The sequence below is a fragment of the Leucoraja erinacea genome, chromosome 25, assembly GCF_028641065.1.
Source record: "Leucoraja erinacea ecotype New England chromosome 25, Leri_hhj_1, whole genome shotgun sequence".
Taxonomy (NCBI): domain Eukaryota; kingdom Metazoa; phylum Chordata; class Chondrichthyes; order Rajiformes; family Rajidae; genus Leucoraja; species Leucoraja erinaceus.
The window spans coordinates 20110390-20131268 of record NC_073401.1 but is presented as its reverse complement, the minus strand read 5'-3'; the positions used below and the strand labels follow the sequence as shown (position 1 = coordinate 20131268).

The 20879-nt window shown below is 53.7% G+C and overlaps 1 protein-coding gene across 1 annotated transcript; it reads left to right on the top strand.

The window, feature by feature from the left end:
* Positions 1 to 3732: 3732 nt before the first annotated feature.
* LOC129709343 (T-box protein VegT-like) lies at positions 3733 to 17397 on the top strand. The gene is given in 10 exon segments (XM_055655636.1): positions 3733 to 3932; positions 5155 to 5257; positions 6537 to 6701; positions 9199 to 9345; positions 10189 to 10264; positions 10306 to 10375; positions 11229 to 11347; positions 11991 to 12186; positions 13467 to 13880; positions 17157 to 17397. Coding segments are annotated over 10 exon segments (1731 nt in total).
* Positions 17398 to 20879: the final 3482 nt, after the last annotated feature.

Here is a 20879-nt window from a genome sequence, read left to right as displayed (position 1 = left end):
ATATTGTCAATAAATGACGGCAGCTGCCACCTCCCTCCTTTCTGACACTCTGCTCACACCTCCCTCACTCCTAGTGGCACCCACTGTACTGGGCTGCAGACACTCACCGTTACCCCACTAGCTGTTGCTGCTGCTGCTGCTGATCATTGTGCTCCACACACACAGAGCTTGGATCGCCAAGGATGGAGCAGGTGTCTCAGGGTGAGTCCACCTTCCCTCTGCTACAACTTCTGTGTAGGAAGGAACTGCAGATGCTGGTCTACACCGCAGATAGACACGCACAATGCTGGAGTAACTCAGCGGGGACAGACTTCAGTCTGAAGAAGGGTCTCGACCGCAAACATCGCCCGTTCCTTCTCTCCAGAGAATGCTGCCTGCCGACCGCTGAGTTACTCCAGCACTTGTGTCTTATCTTCAGCCTGCAACCTCTGCTGCGTTTCGGTGAGTTCTGCCTGTCGGTGCACCCGTGTCCTGCCCTTCAGGGACTGAGAGCATCCCGACATTGCCCAGACCTTCCCCACCCCTGCCCGCCTCCCCTTCCCCCAATGCGGCCGTTGCAAGGTACCGGGTGCATTGAGAGCATGTGGGGTGGAGGGTCGAGGGGATGTGGCTGGGATTTAATCTGCTGGAGTGCGGGGTGATGCACACGGCCGGGTGAACAAGGGGAGAGAGACGGCGGATACCAAAGGGACGGCTTTACAGGGGTTTCTGGAGGCAAGGGGCTGTGGACAAACCCTGACTGTGCAGGGGATGGAGGTAGAAGGGGCACTCGCACAAATGCAAGCCGGTTCCTACACAGCCAGGGTGTCAGGAGCAGGCAAAGCGGTTCACAGGGCAGTTCCAGGGACAGGACACTGTCCTGGTGTGGATGAGGCTGGGGAGTTGTAATCACAGCAGCTTCACAGGTCATTGTAAAATGAGGGAATTAACGGAGAATTGGCTGAGGCCATTTAAAGCCATCTTTGGAGAGAGGAAGGAGACCGGCATACACAGTGAGCAGTGTGATACAGGGGCGAGCTGTGTAATCACTGCGATGATTCGATCTTAACTTGCAGAAGGAAACTGAATAAATACGTTAAAGTGAGAAGTCCACAATGATGGGATGGGTCTTTCAAGCAGGGTTAGGGTCAGGGTGTCTGCGACGGGCCAAATGGTCTCATGGTGCAAGGCAGGGCTTTTGTCTTTGTTGCACTGACACCTCCTGCAGTCTCCCAGGTTTCTGCCCCAGGGCTGTGTCTGTGGACTGTGTCTCAGGGCTGTGTCTGTGGACTGTGTCTCAGGGCTGTGTCTGTGGGCCGTGTCAGGGCTGTGTCTGTGGACTGTGTCTGTGGACTGTGTCTGTGGACTGTGTCTCAGGGCTGTGTCTCAGGGCTGTGTCTGTGGACTGTGTCTCAGGGCTGTGTCTCAGGGCTGTGTCTGTGGACTGTGTCTCAGGGCTGTGTCTCAGGGCTGTGTCTGTGGACTGTGTCTCAGGGCTGTATCCATGGACGGTGGATCTCTCGGCTGCAGTGAGAAGTCTCCAGGGTTTGCTCAGCAAAACTGGGCCAATTTCTCTCAGCAGCAGCAGAGCCAAGAATGACAAAGAGCAGGTTGTCGACGCTGGTCTGAGCCACAGTCTCGGGCTGGTTTGCAGAAATACTGTTGCTTCTTCTGTGTCTGTGATAAATCTACATGATGCCGACATCTCCAACCCCAGAGATATCTGCACTTTGCTGATTCTGACCCTTGCTCCAGTTCCATCTCCAATGAGTGTTGCAGCTCACAGAGCTCTGGACTTCTCTTCCTAACCCTGTCCCTGCTTCGCTAAATGCTCCTTTGAAACCTCCCCCAATGACGGTCTTTAGACACCTATTGTGAGCTCACCCTGTGGCTGAAGGTTGGGCTTTTGTCCGAGTTGCCTGTGAAGCCAATGTCTGTGGATGCTTTACCAAACCGTGCTGTGTAAATACAAGATGCTGGTGCTATTGTTGTGTATTTTTAGAATAGTGTGGTTGAAGGTGTAAGAATCAGCATTGGTGGATTGTGTGCTTCAGTCACTGGTATCAGCACAACCCTCGTGCAGTTCACCTCTACTCCCCTCAAAAGCAGAAATGTTCCATTAGTTTGGGAGCATTTTCTACACTTCAGACTGAAACCTGCAGAGAATTTGAGAACAAAACCAGCGACCACACTTTGTCCAGTTTCCCACCGCTCCTCTTTGATAAATCTCCACAGGTATTGACACCGGGATGAGTGAGAGGGAAGGGCTTACAGCAGAGAATCTTCAAAGCCCAGCACAGCCCTGATATGCTGATTGAGCTCCAGAACAGAGGCATTCCCTGGAAAACCAGCCTCCCCTTCAACCTATTCATGACAAATTCATACGTTCTGGAGGTGTTGGCTTTCTGAAAAGGACCTTAAATAGCAAATGATAGCTCAGCCCATGAACAGGCCTCGCTCACTGTGAAGCTGAGACTGGGCTGTTTCTGTTTGAAGATCTGCTGGAAGCGATTCTCTGAAGCTGCTCTCTGACCTGGACCAGTGGATGAGAGTTGTGATGCCCCACTGACCCCCCCCCCCCACCCCAACCCCACCCCCCCCCCGGCCCCCACCCACCCCACCCCCCCACCCCCCCCCTGACCCCCCCCTTTACTGCCCCCATTGAACACCCATCCCCCACCCACCCCCCCCCCCCCCCCTTTACTGACACACACCCCCACCCCAACCCACTCGCCCCATTGATACACCCCCCCACCCCTCCACCCCCAATGACACCCCCCCCACTCCCCCCACTCCCTTGCTGACACACATCCCCCCCGTGCTGCCCGCCCCCTCTCCCAGCCCCAGCCCCCACAGGGTGGCCCCCACAGGGTGGCAGAGCCATGCCAGCCCGTACTCGATGTACTCTCTAACCTCCGCTCTCCCTCCAGAGCCCGGCAGACCCGTAGTAAGTGGGAGCCGGCGGAGGTGGGAAGGGTTTGAAGGGCTTATCTTATCCCAGCCACCAGCGTCTCAGTAGCAGCGATGCCAGTCGACCGCTGACCTCCCCTCCCCCCAGCGGACCCGTCACCATTTGATTTTGTATCAAAAATAATTTTCAATTTACGATCCAAAATAATATTTACTAAATGTAATAGATCATGTACCTATCTCCAATAATAAAAAAATTAAATTAAAAAAAAAATAATTTTCAATTTATGATCCAAAATAACATTTACTAAACAAAACTGTGGTAACACACCCATCACCATAGTACAAAATCACCAAATTATCTAAGACTCTAAATTTTCAAATAACTATAATACAATCCTTATAGAGGATGCACTCCACCCCCGCGGTGCCCAGCGGTCCCGGAAATACCCCATCACCACCCCGGCACGGACGTAACCACGGATAAGGGGCGGGCAGCCGGCTCGGGCAGTGCCCTCTTCAACCTGGCACCAGCTTGGCCACGCCAAGGGGCAAACTCAACGAGGTCATCTTCGGCCCTACCTTCTCCCCTATGCACAGGGTGTCCAAAGATGAGGGTGGTGGGTGTGAAGTGCAGCCCCTTCAGGAGCCCAAGGACTGAGGGGAACATTGGTGGCCAGGTCCTGGCAGCTTCCACAGTGGCCAGATGGGAACCTCTCGATACCCCAGCAGTGGGGGACCTCAGTCCATGCCCCTGGCTCCCCCTCTACACCGAGCCCGGTCTCGCTGCGAGCGGGGCGGCTACATCAGGCCGGCCCCAGCTGGAGCTGCGGACCAACCGGCATGGACACCGACTCACTAGATGGTCTGTCTCTCTCCGCAGCAGCCAAACCCCAGCAGGACCAGGACACCGGCCTGGCCTCCAGGGTGATGGGCACTCCGGCCGAACCCTGGGGGCACATCCGCGTGACCCTGGACGACCAGACTCTGTGGCAGAAGTTTCACCAAATCGGCACCGAGATGATCATCACCAAAGCTGGCAGGTACGGTTCCCTCGGCAACCGAGGGGCTGGGGGAAGGGAAGCAAGGCTGGGCTGGGGGGGGGGGGGGGGGGGGGGGGGGGGGGGGGGGGGGGGGGGGGGGGGGGGGGGGTTCAGTACCAAACCGCAGAACGCCCTTCGGCCCACAATGACGGTGCCAAACACGATGCCGTTAAACTAATCTCGTCTGCCTACACATGATCCGTTGGCCTCCATTCCCTGCTTGTCCATGTGCCTATCTATAAGCCTCTTAAAACACCACTATCATGTCTGCTTCCACTTCACAGCAAGTTCCAGGCCCTCACCACTCTCTCGGTATAAAACTTGCCCCACACATCTCCTGTACACACTGCCCCTCTCACCTTAGAGCTATGCCCTCATGTCTTTGACATCTTCACCCTTGGAAAAAGGTTTGGACTGTCCATAGTAGACGCCTCCCATAATGCTATATATTCTATCAGCTCACCCCTCAACTTGTATCTGGTTCCACCAACGTCCCTGGCAAGGAATCATTTCTTGATTAGTGCGGGTGTCAGGGGTTATGGGGAGAAGGCGGGGGAATGGGGTTAGGAGGGAGAGATAGATCAGCCATGATTGAATGGCGGAGTAGACCTGATGGACTGAATGGCCTAATTCTGCTCCTATCACTTATGATATTATGAGTCCCAGGAACCCTCCACTCTCTGTGCAAAAAAAACTTGCCCCGCCCGGGGGAAGGGAAGAACAATGGGAACCTGGCGTGGGGGAACTATTGGGGGGGGCCGGGGTGGACTAAAAGGGGAGCCGGCGTGCTTTGTAACTTTGTCAGTGCCGCAGGTGACTGCTATTTGTATACATTGTGTATGCAGCAAAGAATGCCACTATGCCTAGTCACATGTGACAAAAGGATATTCCTATTCCTTTAAATGCTCCCCCTCTCGCCGTAAAGCTCTGCCCTCTGTTCATTGACACCTCACTGTAACCATAAGGTCACAGACTCCTGCCGAGTGTTGATGGTCACTTGCATCGGTCGGTTGGGATAGGACATCACTGCCACCACATCCCCCGCTGGCCAGCGCACAGAGGCCGCTCACGTGAGATGTCGTTAAGTGCAACCATAAGGAGCGGCGGGGAGAGGAGAGAAAACTGGGAGGGGTGGACGGAAGGAGCTAAAGAGGAAGCAAATGTGTTGGCCCGTAAAGGGCAAAGTGTTTGATGTGCTCAGCAGTGGGTTGTGTTTGTGCAGGAGGATGTTCCCCCAGTGCAAGATCAGTGTGTCGGGGCTGATGCCCTTCTCCAGGTACATGATCATGGTCGACTTGGTTCCAGCTGACGGCATGCGCTACAAGGTGAGCAGAGAGGGCCGAGCGCTGGGCAACCAAGCCCGGCAGCAACAACAAACTGGTTTACAAATAGATACAAAGTGTGTGCCCGCGGAGTTACTCCAGCATTTAGTGCCTATCGTAAGTAAGAGGTGGATACTGGGAAGGGTTATTTTGATAGGCAGATGGTTGGACAAAGGCCAGAGAATAAAAGACAGAATGTGTGACACAAAAGGATTGAAGAGAGTTTAGTTTAGAGATACGGCACGGAAACAGGACTTTCAGCCCACCGGGTCCGCACCGACCAGCGATACCCACACATGAACACTATCCTACACACACTCGGGACAATTTACATTTAAACCCAGCCAATTAACCTACAAACCTGTACATCTTTGGAGTGTGGGAGGAAACCAACGATCTCAGAGAAATCCCACGCAGGTCACGGGGAGAACGTACAAACTCCGTACAGACAAACACCCGTAGTCGAACCCAGGAATAGACACAAAATGCTGGAGTAACTCAGCAGGACAGGCTTCTATCTCTGGATAGTAGGATGGGGGAGGAATGGAGAGAGGCGGAGAGCAAAGGTTACTTGAAGTTAGAGAAGTATAAGGTGCTGTTTCTCCAATTTGCGTTTGTCCTCACTCTGACAGTGGAGGAGGCCCAGGACAGAAATGTCCGTGTGGGAATGGGAGGGGGAGTTAAATGCTTAGCAACCGGGAGATCAGGTAGGTTTGGGCGGACTGAGCGGACGCGTTCAGCGAAACGATCGCCGAGCCTGCGCTTGGTCTTGCCGATATAGTATAGGTGTCCACACCTGGAACAGCGGATACAGTAGATGAGGTTGGAGCAGGTGCGTGAACCTCTCCCTCACCTGAAAGGTCTGTCGGGGTCCTTGGATGGAGTTGAGGGAGGGGGTATAGGGATACATATCTCTGCCGCTGTCAGGCAGCCACCCTACCTACCACAGCGCCACCGTGCTAATTGTAAAGTTAAAGGAAGGAATGTAGATTGAAGAGGAAGGGGGGTGAGAAATATATAGATGCAAGCCAGGTTGGGCACAGAGGAGATTGGGCAGGGAAAGGAGGGGTGATACAGGGGGGTTTGGTCATTACCAATTCTTTGTTGATCGAAGAATTCGATTTTCATGCCATTGGGTTGTAACTGTGGCCCCTGGCTCCTTGTGTCCATGTGCCCTTGCTCTGCGTGTCAGTGCAGGGTCCCAGTTCTATGTATATGTGTCATGGGCCTGGACTCCCGCGTGGGCCCTGGTTCCCAGTAACGGTGCTCTCTCTCCCTGCAGTGGTACAAGGACCAGTGGGGTGTGGCGGGGAAGTCAGAGCCACAGCCTCCTTGTGTGACGTACATCCACCCCGACTCGCCGGCCCTGGGCAGCCACTGGATGAAGCAGGCCGTGCATTTCCGCAAGCTGAAGCTCACCAACAACACACTTGACCAGTCCGGACACGTACGTGGCCTCTCCTGCTCACCGCTGCTCTCCTCCCACTCCCCAGCCTTCCCAACCCAGGGCGGGTGACCCTGCCCGCTGTAGACGTCACCTGGCCCACACCCAGTACCCGTTGCCCATCCCTTGCTCCTGTAGCCCACCCCCTGCCTCACGGTATCTGGGCCAGTGGCACAGCTCCTCCCCTAGCCCAAGCCCTCCCTTCAGTTGCCAGACCCTAAATGAGCCCACCGCAGCTTTACAATCCATCCCTCCCGCAGCCTCTGATAGTCATAGTCATCCAGCACAGAATCAGGACAAACTCATCCAAGCCAACCTGATATCCACCCTAAAGTCTCGTTTCCCTGCTGTTCACCCATATCCTGTTCTTTTCTATAGATTTCCAATCATTTAACCAGTCCAAATTTATTTCAAATGTTATAAATATTCCCACCTCTACATCTTCCTCTGGCAGCTCGTTCCATAAACTCATCAACCATTCTGTGAAAAGTTTTCCCTCAGGTCCCTTTTAAATCTTCTCCTCTCTCTTTAAACCTTTGCCCTCTAGTTTTAGACTCTCCCCACCCTGATGAAAAGACGGACCATCCACTTCATCCATGCTGGATATGCAGACCCTCTCTGTACTGTGCTGTGCTGTGTTTCAGATTACATTGCACTTTATATACCTCTGTAAAGTCACCCCTCAACAGGGTTGCCAATATTCTCACTCACAAATAAGGGACAAAAGGTCAAAATAAAGGACAAATTCCCTGTGGCAACTTGTTTACCACCGTGGCTGGGTGAATAATGAGTTGGCCACACGAAGTCTGGCACCCCATCCAACTCTTGAACTGATGAGAGGCCATGAGAAGGAGGGGTGGTGGTGTCGGCGGTAAGTGAAGGTTCGAAGGTCGGACAGCTGGCCGGGCCGCCAACCGACGGGGCCACGGGCGAGACGCTGCTGCTGCACTCCATGGACTGCACTACGTCGGGAAGGGTGATGCGGCACGGCGCTCCGACCCGACAGTCCCCTCGACCCGAGTAGTAGCGGTCAAATACAGGACAAGGGCGGTCCCACACGGGACAAACCAATTTAGCCCAATATACGGGATGTCCCGGCTAATACAGGACAGTTGACAACCTACCCCTCAACCTTGCACCAGGGAGAAAAGGTCCATCCTATGCCATTTCTTATTTCCGAAGGCTTCCGGTCTCAGTAACATCATGAATCTCCCTCCCATCCTACTCCCCCTCACCCCCACCTCCTTGTCCCCACTACCCCTCGTTCCCCACTCCTCTTCACCTTCACCCCCTCCCCCCCAATCCCCGGACCCCCTGGCCTCCATTTCCCCTCAGCCCAACCTCCTGGTCCCAGCACTCCTGCTCAGGCCACTGTGTGCTGGGGACCACACTTGTATGAAGCCCAGTGACACTGGAGTCGGACTCGGGGTAGGTGGTTTGGAGTGAGGACTGTACCAACTGACTGATTCACATTCTGATTGAGCTGTGGATGTGCCGGGCAGCTCCCTGCACTTGATACACGTTGCCTGAGCCTGTGTTGTGCTGTACTCCACATGCAGAACGTGACCCTGCACCCTGCAGTTTCCCATTATACTGCGCTGGATATGCAGACCCTCTCTGTACTGTGCTGTGCTGTGTTTCAGATTACATTGCACTTGATACACATACCGGAACCCTGTCCTGTGTTTCAGATTATACTGGATGCACAGACCCTCTTTTGCTGTGCTGTGTTTGAAATGATACTGCATTGAATGCCCACACCCTCTCAGTAATGTGCAGGAAGGAACTGCAGATGCTGGATTAAATCGAAGATAGACACAAAAAGCTGGAGTAACTCAGCGGGACAAGCGGCATCTCTGGAGAGAAGGAATGGGTGACATTTCGGGTCAAGGCCCTTCTTCAGACTGGTCTAAAGAAGGATTTCAGACCCGAAACGTCACCTATTCCTTCTCTCCAGAGATGCTGCCTGTCCTGCTGAGTTACTCCAGCTTTTTGTGTCTATCTCTCAGTACTGTACTATGTTGTGTTTCAGTTTATACTGAATGCACACACTCTGACCCTGACCCTGTCCTGTCCTGTGTTTCACATTATACTGGATGTGTACACTGACCCTGTACTGTGCTGTGTTTCACATTATACTGGATGTGTACACTGACCCTGTACTGTGCTGTGTTTCACATTATACTGGATGTGTACACTGACCCTGTCCTGTGCTGTGTTTCATGTTATACTGGATGTGTACACTGACCCTGTACTGTGCTGTGTTTCACATTATACTGGATGTGTACACTGACCCTGTACTGTGCTGTGTTTCACATTATACTGGATGTGTACACTGACCCTGTCCTGTGCTGTGTTTCATGTTATACTGGATGTGGACACTGACCCTGTCCTGTGCTGTGTTTCATGTTATACTGGATGTGTACACTGACCCTGTCCTGTGCTGTGTTTCAGATTATACTGGATGTGTACACTGACCCTGTGCTGTGCTGTGTTTCAGATTATACTGCACTCCATGCACCGTTACCAGCCTCGCTTCCACATCATTCAGGAGGAGAATCCGTTCGGGGTTCGGTGGAGTATCTCGCAAACGTTCACCTTCCCGGAGACAGTCTTCATGGCAGTCACAGCGTACCAGAACGAGAAGGTGAGTGGCCGCTCGCCCCTGCTCGCCCGCCCTGACCCGCTGTTCCCAGAGCCACACGCGGGTCAATGATCCGGGGCGAGCGGTGCTGGGGTCACGGACTCATCGCTCCGGGGGAGGAGGGGAGTTCTTGCAGAACCATCGGGATTTCACGACACTTTAAGCTAATGGCCCCCGAGTGCCCAGTCAGGGATTATTAACTCAGTCATTTATCCAGGACACTGTGAGACAGGGTTCAGGCTCATTGTAGAGAGAGTGTGGGTGCAGAGGGGTGTATCTGACACCCCACAGGGTGGAGTGAGACAGGTTCCACACTGTGGCCAGGCGTGGTGTTGCGGGGGGAACCAGAGGCAGATATGGTCTGGTATTTGTAGCTCCACACTGCACCGATTGGTGGTGCCACCCTGTGTGGCGCAGCTGGTACAGCCACCGCCTCTCAGCCACAGAGACCCCGGTTCGATCCTGGCCTCCAGCCATGTCTAGTGTGGAGTTTGCACGTTGTCCGGGTTCTTCACTTTCCGCACACATCTCAAAGACGTGCGGGTCTGTAAATCGCCCCTGAATGTGTGGGCGGGTTTGTAGAATCTGGGGGGAGTCGATGTGAATATGGGGAGCAATGGTCACAGGGAAATGCTTGGAGGGATAGGACTGACGTGATTGCCCTGAGGGCTGGCGTGGACTTGATGGTCGGAGTGGCTTCAGTGGTGTGGTGAATGTGAATGTGGGGTGGGGACGGTGGGGGAGAGGTCGGAGGTGGGTGGGAGTTGAAGGGGTTGTTGGGGGGGATGGGGGAGGAGGCCGAGGTGAGGGAACAGTTGAACACTGACACCTTGCTACACATTCCAGATTACCAAACTGAAGATCGACCACAATCCGTTTGCCAAAGGATTCAGGGAGGTTGGACTTAACAACAAAAGGTAAAGTTCGACATGTTAATTGTCCTGTGCCTCGTGTGCCGTGTAGCATGTGCCGTGTTGCGTGTGTCTTGTGTGTTCCGTGAACGTGTGCATCACTGGAGCCGTGTCGCGGGGTGGTAAAGCCGCTGCCTCTCTGGGCCAGAGACCCAGGTTGTATCTGCACCCCGGTGCTGTCTGTGGTCTGTGCAGAGTCCGCACGTTCTCCCCGTGACTGTGACGGGTTCCTCTGGATGCTCCGGTTTCCTTTCACAATCCCAGGACATGCTGGGCGGAGGGTTTACCGCCTTCACTAAATTCCCTGGGGAAGGTGAGAGGGTGAATCTGGAATCTGTTGATGGGAATGGGAGAAATAATGGGAATGCTCTGAGTTAGTACAGACTTGTTGGGCCAAATGGTCTCTTATATTTAAAATGCATGGACATGATAGAGAATTTACAACACAGGAGGCCACTCTGCCCTTTGTGTCTGTGCTGGTCAGAGAGTCCAGCGGGTTTCCGCCCCCTCCCCCCTCCCAGTTCCATATACCCACCGTTCCACCTCCCCCATAGTCCTTACACCAGCCAGGTGATCGGACCACCCTGCTTTTTGCTTGCTAACAATTCCTTCCAATTTACTCAATCTAGATCCCTCATCATTTTGCGCCCCAATTAGATCTTGCCTCAGCCCCGTGGGTTCGGAAAGAAAAACTTCTGCCTGATCGCCACAATATTGCTGGTAGCCGCATTATTGCAGCCCCTGCTTTTCCATGCTCTAGAGCTCTATGAATATAATTAGCGGCTTGTTTAAGGAGTTACTGTGGGCATGGACGGGTAGAGAGAGCCAGTGTACCTGGGGTGGGGAGGGGAGATGTGCAGAGGGTTGGGGTGTGGGTGCCAGTGCAGCCGTGCCGGGTGCTGGGGCTTATGCTGGGGGGGTTGGTGAGCGGGCATCTACCTCGACTCACCACGTCTGCTCCTCTCCCCCCCTCAGGCAGCGGGTGGCGAGGAATCAGCCGTGTCAGGGCGCCGGCGCCAAGCGCACCAGGACGGACCCCGGCAGCCCCGACCCCCAGCAGAGCCACGACCACAACCACGACCAGGCCGGCACCGGTGAGAGGGTGACCCCACCCTCGGGGTCAGGGTGGGGTCACAGGGGGGCGTGGGGTCACACAGGGTCAGGGTGGGGTCACAGGGAGCATGGGGTCAGGGTGGGGTCACAAGGGGAGCACAGGGTCAAGGTGGGGTCACAGGGGGAGCATGGAGTGAGGGTGAGGTCACGGGGAGCGCGGGGTCAAGGTGGGGTCACACAGGGTCAGGGTGGGGCACAGGGGGGAGCACGGGGTCAGGGTGGGGTCACACGGGGTCAGGGTGGGGAGCTCAAGAGGTTTTGTCCGATGCAGCGATTTGCTGGGTAACCAGGGTGTTGTTGGGGGACGAGGGAATCGGGACTCTGAGGGGTGGAGGGTCCATCGAGGGGGGGGGGGGGGGGGGGCAGTGGAGAGGCAACGGTGGGTTGACGGGGGAGGGGGGGGGGTTGGTGTGGGGAGGGGGGAGCCAGCCCCATGGTTCCCAGAAAGGCTTGGTTGTTCCCATTATTGGTTGGGTGACACAGAAGCTGGAGGGGGGGGGGGGGGGGGGGGGTTGAGAAACACTTATCCCATGGGATCTCCAGTTCACTGTGCGTTCCTCCTCATCTCATCTCACCTTCTTCTCACTCCCCCCACCCTCCCAACACCCACCCCGCTGTGACTAGATGCCGGCAAACCCTTCGGAGGAGAAGAGAGCAAAGCGGGAATTCCCAGAGAGAAGGAGAGCCCCGGCCGCTGGTATTCCCCGGAGGTGAAGCAGGAATGCCCGGGGTCGGAGGTCACGCCGGTCCCCAGAGACGACGGGAGTTGTGCGTCGGGACAACCTCTCCCCAGCACCCCGCTCCCATTGCTGCTCTACAGGTGAGGACAATGGCAGCCGCTGTTGCCGCCGTGTCACCGTGTTGTTCCTCAGCACCGTGCCCTCTCTCCCCATCACCGTGTTGGGTCAGGGCTCAGAGCTCAGCCCTGGGCCCCCCCCCCCCCCCCCCCCCCCCCCCCCCCCCCACCGCGAGCCAATGTACTTAGGCAGACGATCTCGGCACCCCCTGGTTTTCAGGAGTTGGTCCCTGCTGCCCAACACCTGCCAATGTACTAAACCCCAGCTCCAGTAAAGCCTCTCCCACAGTGAATGACCAAGCCGGTAACAACTGGTAAGTGACTGGATCTCACTGATCCAGTGTCTGTGCACTGGCTGAATCCGACTGTCTGGAATCCTGTCACCAACTCCTGGCCACCAGACGTTCACAGGGAATCCCGACCTGGATGGTCAGTGGGTCAATCACCCACGTTCCCACCAAGGGCCAGACTGGACTCGGGCACAGTGGGGCGAGGTGCACCCATGCACATGGTCACAGTTCCCAGAGGCTGAGCTGGGAATTATTCACTAAGGAATTTCCCAACACTGCAGAACTACAGGATGGCTGCAGGGAAGATGGTGGAGGCAAATACAATGGATATGCAGCAAGCGTAGGGACATGGATCTCATGTAGGCAGAGCAGATTATCTTAATTAGGCATCATGCTCAGCACAAGCATGGTGGGCCGAATGGCCTGTTGCTGTGCAGTCCTGTTCCGTGTTGTATGAGTGGGAGGATCCTGAAGGAATTCCCAGTGTCCACAACTGATCCCACACCCAGGGACGGTTCGTCAGACACCCCCTGAAGGACAGCCCAGCCCTGGGTCTGTGCATCCATGTCCCTTCACCAGCACCCTGTCTGTGCAGAACTCCTCAACTCTCAGCTCGCTGGCATTGTGGGATCTTGCTGTGCTGCCGAACCCCCAACATTGCCAGTGACTGCATGGGGAAAGTGAACTCACTACATCAATGGGTCAATGGTACTTTGAACGGTATTGGACCATTGAAGCCACCTATAGTGCCAGTGGCTAAGCAGGGAAGGTTGACACTAAATCTGAGTGTATATTTGGTGGATGGGGGAGGAGCTGGCATTTACCCCCTGGCCAGTTTTACCCTTGGGAAGGAGCGGGTTCCCCCCCCAACACAAGTGATGGCCTTGCTGGAGCCATTCAAGGAGCAGGTGAGACACAACATGGTGGGTGGGTCAGGCTGCTACACAAATGTAGGCCTTGTGACGGTGGCCTGGGACTTTGGACTGATGCCTCCTCTTTCCCTTCTCTCCACAGCAACGATCCCTGGCCCTCGTCAGGGTCAGAGTTCAGAGGTCGGGCCGGCTGTGACCCAGGCTCTCTCCTGGGGTCGTCTCCTAGGAGACCAAGCCTGGATGGCAAAGCCGGCCCGGTGCTGGAGGCTGCTGGCGGCTCGCTGCCCACCTGTCGACTGTCGCAGGACCTCGCGGGGGTCTTCAACGTGGCGGTGAGCAGTGCGCCCAAGGTGGGGGCGGTGGGCTGCATCTACAGTCACCCCGCACCCTCCCCCGCCCCCTGGAACGTTCCACGGCAGCAGTTCAATGAGTTCACCAGCGCTGGCCACCCCCCGCACCTGGGGGCAGAGGTCGGCAGCCATGCGGTGCATAGTTACCCTGCTGGGGCGGGCATGGTGGAGTGGAGCCCTTACCCGCTCTTCCCCTACCCCTGCTGGTGAGAGGGTGAAGTGCGGCTTGTGCAATCTCATTTTGTTACCCATCCCCCCCCTCACCCACCAGCCCACAGACCCTCGCCTGGTGCCTAAAGATGTCCACCCGACTCCTGAGGGTGAGGGGCGAGGCCTCCTCCCTCCAACTCCCCCCCCCCCCAAATAATGCCTCCCTCCCCCTCCCCTCCCTGCTGGAGATAAGCCCTGTGCCCGTCGAACTGGAGGGGGCTGGGGGGAGCTGGCGCTGACTTTAGCCCCCTTGCCCGGGCAGGGGGGTAGGGCAGAGCGTCACTCGGACATTTTGGGGAGCCCCTGTGGTGCAGGATAGACCGGGCTCCCCCCCAACACAGGGGTCTCTCAGGGTCTGTGGGACCCAGCCCCTCCCCCACATGGGGCTATGGGGAGGCAGCCCGGGGTGAGGGGGAAGGAGATACTCAGTCACACCTCCACCCACTCACCGGCTGGAGTGGGCACAGTCATCTAGACACTGCGTGTAAGAAGGAACTGCAGATGCTGGTTTAAACCGAAGGTATACACAAAAAGCTGGAGTAACCCAGCGGGACTGACAGCATTTCTGGGGAGGAGGAATGGGTGACGTTTCGGGTCGAGACCTCTCAGAAGAAGCTTCACCCCCAGTCATTCTCTCCAGAGATGCTGCCTGTCCCACTGAGTTACTCCAGGTTTTAGTGTCTATCTGCCGTCTAGACACTAACAGCTCCCATAGCGGCTGTATGGCCGGAGTCCTCACCCCTGCCCCGGCCCGCCACACCCCCCACTGCATCCCCATGTTGAGGGGGCAGCTGGTCACGGCCCAGCAAGTGGGCGGGTGGAGACAACACTGGTTCAATACCCGCTCTCGGTCGTGGTGGGAGTGGGCACTTGGTCCTCAGGTACCTGCTGCTGTAAATACAGGAAATTATTTAATCTTTATCTGTACATTTATTAGCCAATAGCTGATTGTTTTTTGAATAGGTCACTCAGACAACATGATTATTGTAATTAAATGTTACAAAGGAATAAAACGTCTTCCTAATGCATCGAGTCTGTCCCAAACATGGTGTCTCTGTAAGTCAGTGTGACTGGACTCAGAGAGTGTGTGTGTTTCAGTGTGTGTGTGTCTGTGAGTGTGTGTCTGTTTGTGTGTGAGTGTGTGTCTGTGTGAGTGTGTGTGTGTCTGTGGGAGTGCGTGTCTGTGAGTGTATGAGTGTGTGTGTATGTGTGTCTGTGTGTGAGTGTGTGTGTGTGTGCATGTGTGTGAGTGTGTGTCAATGTGAGTGTGTGCCTGGTCTGGGGGTGTGTGTCAGTGTGAGTGTGTGTGTGTGTGTGCATGTGTGTGTGTGTGCATGTGTGTGAGTGCCTGGTCTGGGGGTGTATGTCAGTGTGAGTGTGTCAGTGTGAGTGTATGTCTGAGTGTGTCTGCGTGAGTGTGTGTCAGTGTAAGTGTATCTGTGTGAGTGTGTGCATGGTCTGGGGGTGTCATTAAGTTTATCATTTATCTACCTGTTGTATGTGTCTAAGGCTTCATTGTACTCATCTACAGCATGGGTTGACTGATAGCACAAATAATGTTTTTCACTGTACCTCAGTACATATGGCAAAAAATAAACTAATACCAATATGGAATTAAATATAGAAATAAGGAACAACTAATGCTGGTTTAAAAAGAAGACACCGAGTGCTGGAGTAACTCAGGCTGGCTGTTAGTGTCAGGAGAACATGGATAGGTGATGATTCGGGCCAGAACTCTTCTTTCGACTGATGGTAGTGAGAGGAGGTTGAACGCAGGAAGATAGTGGGGGCTGGACAGAGCGTGGCAGGTGATGGACTGTCACAGGTGAGGGGGGGATAGGCGATCGGCAGATGATGCACCTCGACTAACCTCACCTCCTACATCCAGCGTTCCCCATGGGGCCTCCTGTACATTTGTGAGGCCAAGTGTAGAATTGTCGACCGTTTCACCAAACACCCGTCTGCCGCGGCCTATGGGATCTCCCTAGTTGCCATCCATTTTAACTATGCTTCCCATTCCCTTACTGCCCGTTCTGTTCTGGGCCTCCTCCGTTGCCAGAGTTTGGCCATATTTCGCTTGAATAGCTTACAACCCAATGGTATGAACGTTGAATTCTCCAATTTTAGGTAACTGCATGACCCTCCCTCTGCCTCCCTTCACAATTCACAATCTTCAATCATTTTGTCTGACACTTTCTGTCTTTTCATCTCTGGTCTTTGTCCAACCACCTGCCTATCAAATAACCCCAAAGAAGGGTCTCGACTCGAAACGTCACCCACTCCTTGTCTCCAGAGATGTTGCCTGGCCCGCTGAGTTACTCCAGCATTTTGTGTCTATCTTTGGTTTAAACCCGCATCTGCAGTTCCTTTCGACACACTTAACCCTTCTCACCTGTGCCCACCAAGCATTGTCCAGCCCCATCTCGCCTCCAGCTTTCTTTCTCCTCTTCACCCTACTATCAGTCTGAAGAAGGGTGCCGAACAGCACGTTGCCTATCCATGTTCTGAGATGCTGCCTGACCCATTGTGTTACTACAGCACTCTGTGTCTTCCAGAATTACAAATATGCACACTACAGTGAAGTCCAGGTACAATGACAATCTTACATGTAACAGCATCACAGGCACCTAGACCCAGACATGATACAACAACATAAATTGTACAAAGATTATACAAGACGGTGAAAACAAAATAGACATTAACACAGTAAGTCCATCCCAGTGCAAAGTGTTGTCTATTGTGTTCTGTTGCTGAGCTAGGATCAGGATTGTGTGGATCGGCTCAAGAACCTAAGTCTGAGGAAGGGTCTTGATCCGATACATCACCCATTCCTTCTCTCCAGAGATGCTGCCAGTCCCGGTGAGTTACTCTAGCATCTTGTGTCTATCTTCAGTTGTAGGAAAGTAGCTGTTCCTGAACCTGTTGGTGTGGGACTTCAGGCTTCTGTAAGTCAGTGTGTGTCTGGTCTGGGAGTGTCCACAGGCATGCTCAATGTCACACAGATCCGATGGACCTTCATGGATACTAATGCAGGAGGTGCAGAGTGAAATGACAACAAAGATTCAAAAGTCGAGGGGACGGGCGCAGAGTACTGGGGAGCGACTTCCCAACTTGTAAAATAGACTCACACCAGTTGCAGCTTCCCCACACGTTAACTCGTGGCATTGAGCTCTCCACACGCCAGTGAGTGTAGAGACACAGTCAGCACTAACCATCCATCCTCCGCCAACCTGGCTGTCGTGGTCTTCACCAGCCCGGTGCGATCGGTCCAGGAACCACCCGCAGGTTGCCAGCTGCCCACCCAGCCTCACCGGGCAGCACCTAACCCAGGCACACCCGGTCTCCACGATTGTTGTCAGACCCCCCCACACCCTCTCCAACGTCACCTGCACCATCATCAGTGTCCACGACGAACAACCTGGGCACTGGACGCTGGGGTCTGCCCTGTACATCAGCAACAGGACAGCAGGTAGACACCAGGACCTCTGTATCACTGAACTCGTCAGTGAGTGAGGGGAGCCTCACCAACCATGTGTACACGACAACTGCATAAAAACTGCCCCATGGAGCCACCTTGACCATGCTGACAATGTCAGCACTCTGGGCTAGACCCATTAACTGCATTTGGCCCATAGCCCTCTAAACCCTTCCCATGCACGCTGTCTAAATGTCTTTTAAAAATTATAATTGTATCCCCTTCTATAGCTGTTAATTGCTGTTGAATCTACTCTGTGACTGAGCCTCCCCGAGATGGAGAATTCTCACAGTTTACCACCTCTTGGGGTAAAGGAGCTGCTGTCTATGCTGAATGACTGACCCCCCTATCGTAAGACTGGGACCCCCTGATTCCGGATTCACCTGCAGGGAGACATCACATCACCCCTGTGTCTGTCCCGATTAATGTACTGGTCCTTGTCCTGCACAAACACTCTCCCACTTTCCCCCGACCCCCACCCTGCCCTGCCCTGCCCTGTGAGGAATGGGGATGAGGAGTGGGGGAGAGGAGAGGGGGAGGATGGGGGCAGAGGGGGGGGGGGGGGGGGGGAGTGAGGGCAAGGAGTGGGAGCAGGCCCAGCCCCCTCCACCCAAGCTCGTCCCCCGGGTAACCTCTGGTTAGTTTACCTCACTTGATCTCAGGTTTACATCAACCAGTGAGCCAGCATCATCAGGCTGTTGGGCAAGAAGACCCTTCCCGGTCAGGCTGTGTCCCCCCTTCACATGAGACGTTTCAGGATGAGATTCCACTGTCGGACTCCCCAGAAAATGAAAATCATCTCTACCTGTCTTCCCTGTCACTCCCCCTTAATATTTTACAATCTTCAAAATCACTGCACGGCTTGGCCCCTCCCCCGTGACCCAGGCTGGGGGTCTGTGTCAGAGAGATCCCCTCCCCTCCATTCACATCACCAAGATGGGGGCTTCTTCAGTCAGAGGGTGGTGAATCTGTGGAATTCTTTGTCACAGAAGGCTGTGGAGGCCAAGTCAGTGGATATTTTTTAAGGCAGAGATAGATAGATTCTTGATTAGTACGAGTTTCAGAGGTTATGTGGAGAAGGCTGGAGAATAAGGTTAGGTGGGGGAGATAGATCAGCCATGATTGAATGGCAGAGTAGGGCTTGATGGGCCCAATCGCCTAATTCTACTCCTGTCCCTTATGACCTTATGACCTCCCTTTGCAATTGGGTCCTGGGCTTCCTCATCAGCAGAGCTCAAACACTGCAGATCACTAACATCTCTCTGACCATCAACATGAGGCAACTTGCGTACTCAGCCCTCTGCTCCACTCTCTTTATACAGCGCTGAACTGCTATCTACCTCATTGGACACCCTCGAACTATCCTTGATCGGACTTTGCTGGCTTTGCCTTGCACTAAACCTTATTGCCTTATCTTGTATTTCTACACTGTAAATGGCTCGATTGTAATCGTGTATTGTCTTTCTGCTGACTGGAGAGCACACAACAAAAGCTTGCCAGAGGAGGTAGTTGAGGCTGAGACTATCCCAACATTTAAAAAGCAGTTAGGCAGGTACATGGATAGGACAAGTTTGGAGGGATATGGCCCAAATGCTGGCAGGCGGGACTCGTGTAGCTGGGACATGTTGGTCAGTATGGGCAAGTTGGGCCGAAAGGCCTGTTTCCACACTGTATCGCTCTATAACTCTGTGCCCACTTGATCAAGATCCCGCTGTAATTCTTAATCACCATCTTCACTGTCCAGGATACCAACCATTTTAGTGTGATCAGCAAACTTATTAATCATGCCTTGTACATTTACTGCGCTGCTGGGGCGAGTTGGTGATGAAGTTGGGAGAATAAAATGGAATTAGCGCACCATGTGTATTAAAGGGTGTTTGATAGTCAGCATGGGCTTGGTGGGCTGAAGGGCCTGAATCCCCACTGCATCACCCTGGCAAACCTTCCTGGCATCTGTCACCTCTTCGCTTATCAGGAACCTAAAAATAGTCAAAAATCTTCCACCCTTTGAGAAAGAGAGTTCCAAAGACTCACAATCCTCTGAGGGGAAAATATCACCTGATGTGGTGGTGCAGCGGTAGAGTTACGGAGACCCGGGTTCGATTCTGACCACGGGTGCTGTCTGTACGGAGATTGGACGTTCTCGCCTGTGACCACGTGGGTTTTCTCCAGGTGCTTCGGTTTCCTCCCACATTAATAAAAAAAGGTTAATTGGCTTTGGTAAAGATTGTAAATTGTCCCTAGTGTGTGTAGGATAATGCTAGTGTACAGGGATCGCTGGTCAGCACAGACTCGGTGGGCCGAAGGGCCTGTTTCTGCAATAAACTAAAAATTAAACTAATGTCTACCTTGTGTGACCGCATACTATGTTTAAACAGTAACCCACAACTATTGATTCCTCACTAGAGGAAACCTCGTCCCCCACATCCACCCTGTCAAGACCCCTCAGACACATTTCAATCGTTCCCTCTCACTCTTCTAAATTGCAACCTTTCTTCACAAAGCAGTCTGCGCGTTGCCAGGATTAGTCTAATAAATCTTCTCTCAACTGCTCCCAATGCATTAACACCCACTTCTTAAATAGGAAGATCAATACTGCATACAGTGCTGGCCAGTACTCTCAATAACAGAGCAGAACTTCTCACTTTTGTATTCAATTCCCCAGTAATAAATAACAACATCTGCTGGGTAAGTGGCTTGCTGTGTTATAGGTGCTGTGTAAATACACTGATGTGGTTACGATTGTTTCAGCTTACTCTGCTGTTTACAGGGATTCCCTGATTTATGAATGTCCACTTTGTCTTTATTCACTCGTTGGCTTGCATGTCCTCATTTTATGAAGCTATTTTACGCTGCAACCCTGTGTGATTTTTGAACACGTTGAACAAAGTTCCCGCAATCTAATTCCCAGTTCATCACTTTATCAATGTTTGATTGGAACTAAATGTGTAGGAAGGTGCTGCAGGTGCTGGTTTACACTGAGAATAGACACAAAATGCTGGCGTAACTCAGCGGGACACAGCATCTCTGGAGAGAAGGAACGGGTGACGTTTCGAGTCGAGACCCTTCTGAAGACCTGAAACGTCATCCATTCCTTCTCTCCGGAAATGCTGCCTGTCCCGCTGAGTTACCCAGGCATTTTTGTGTCTATCTTTGATTGAACTGATGTCTTTGGGAAGGCAGCGTTCCCGTGAATCCACAGGTCCAAGCAGGTTTGGAATCCGAGACCCGTAAAGACTCCAGAGTCTGTGCCAAGCCTTTGCCCACCAAGTTCATCAGGGCCAGCCCCACAAGCCAGGCCCAGCAGGGAATGTGAGCTCAGGCCGTTTCCCACAGATAAACAAGTGGTGGGGTGGCAGAGGAAGTCGCAGGCAGCAGAGTCCATTAAGGATTAGATGAAGCAGCTGCTGATCATTTAGCCCCACAGACCCGCCCACTGGGACACTAAACTGTCTCAAGCACTTGCAAGGGCAGAACTTTCAAACATTTCAGTGTAAATAGCCCCCGGGCACTCATTAGG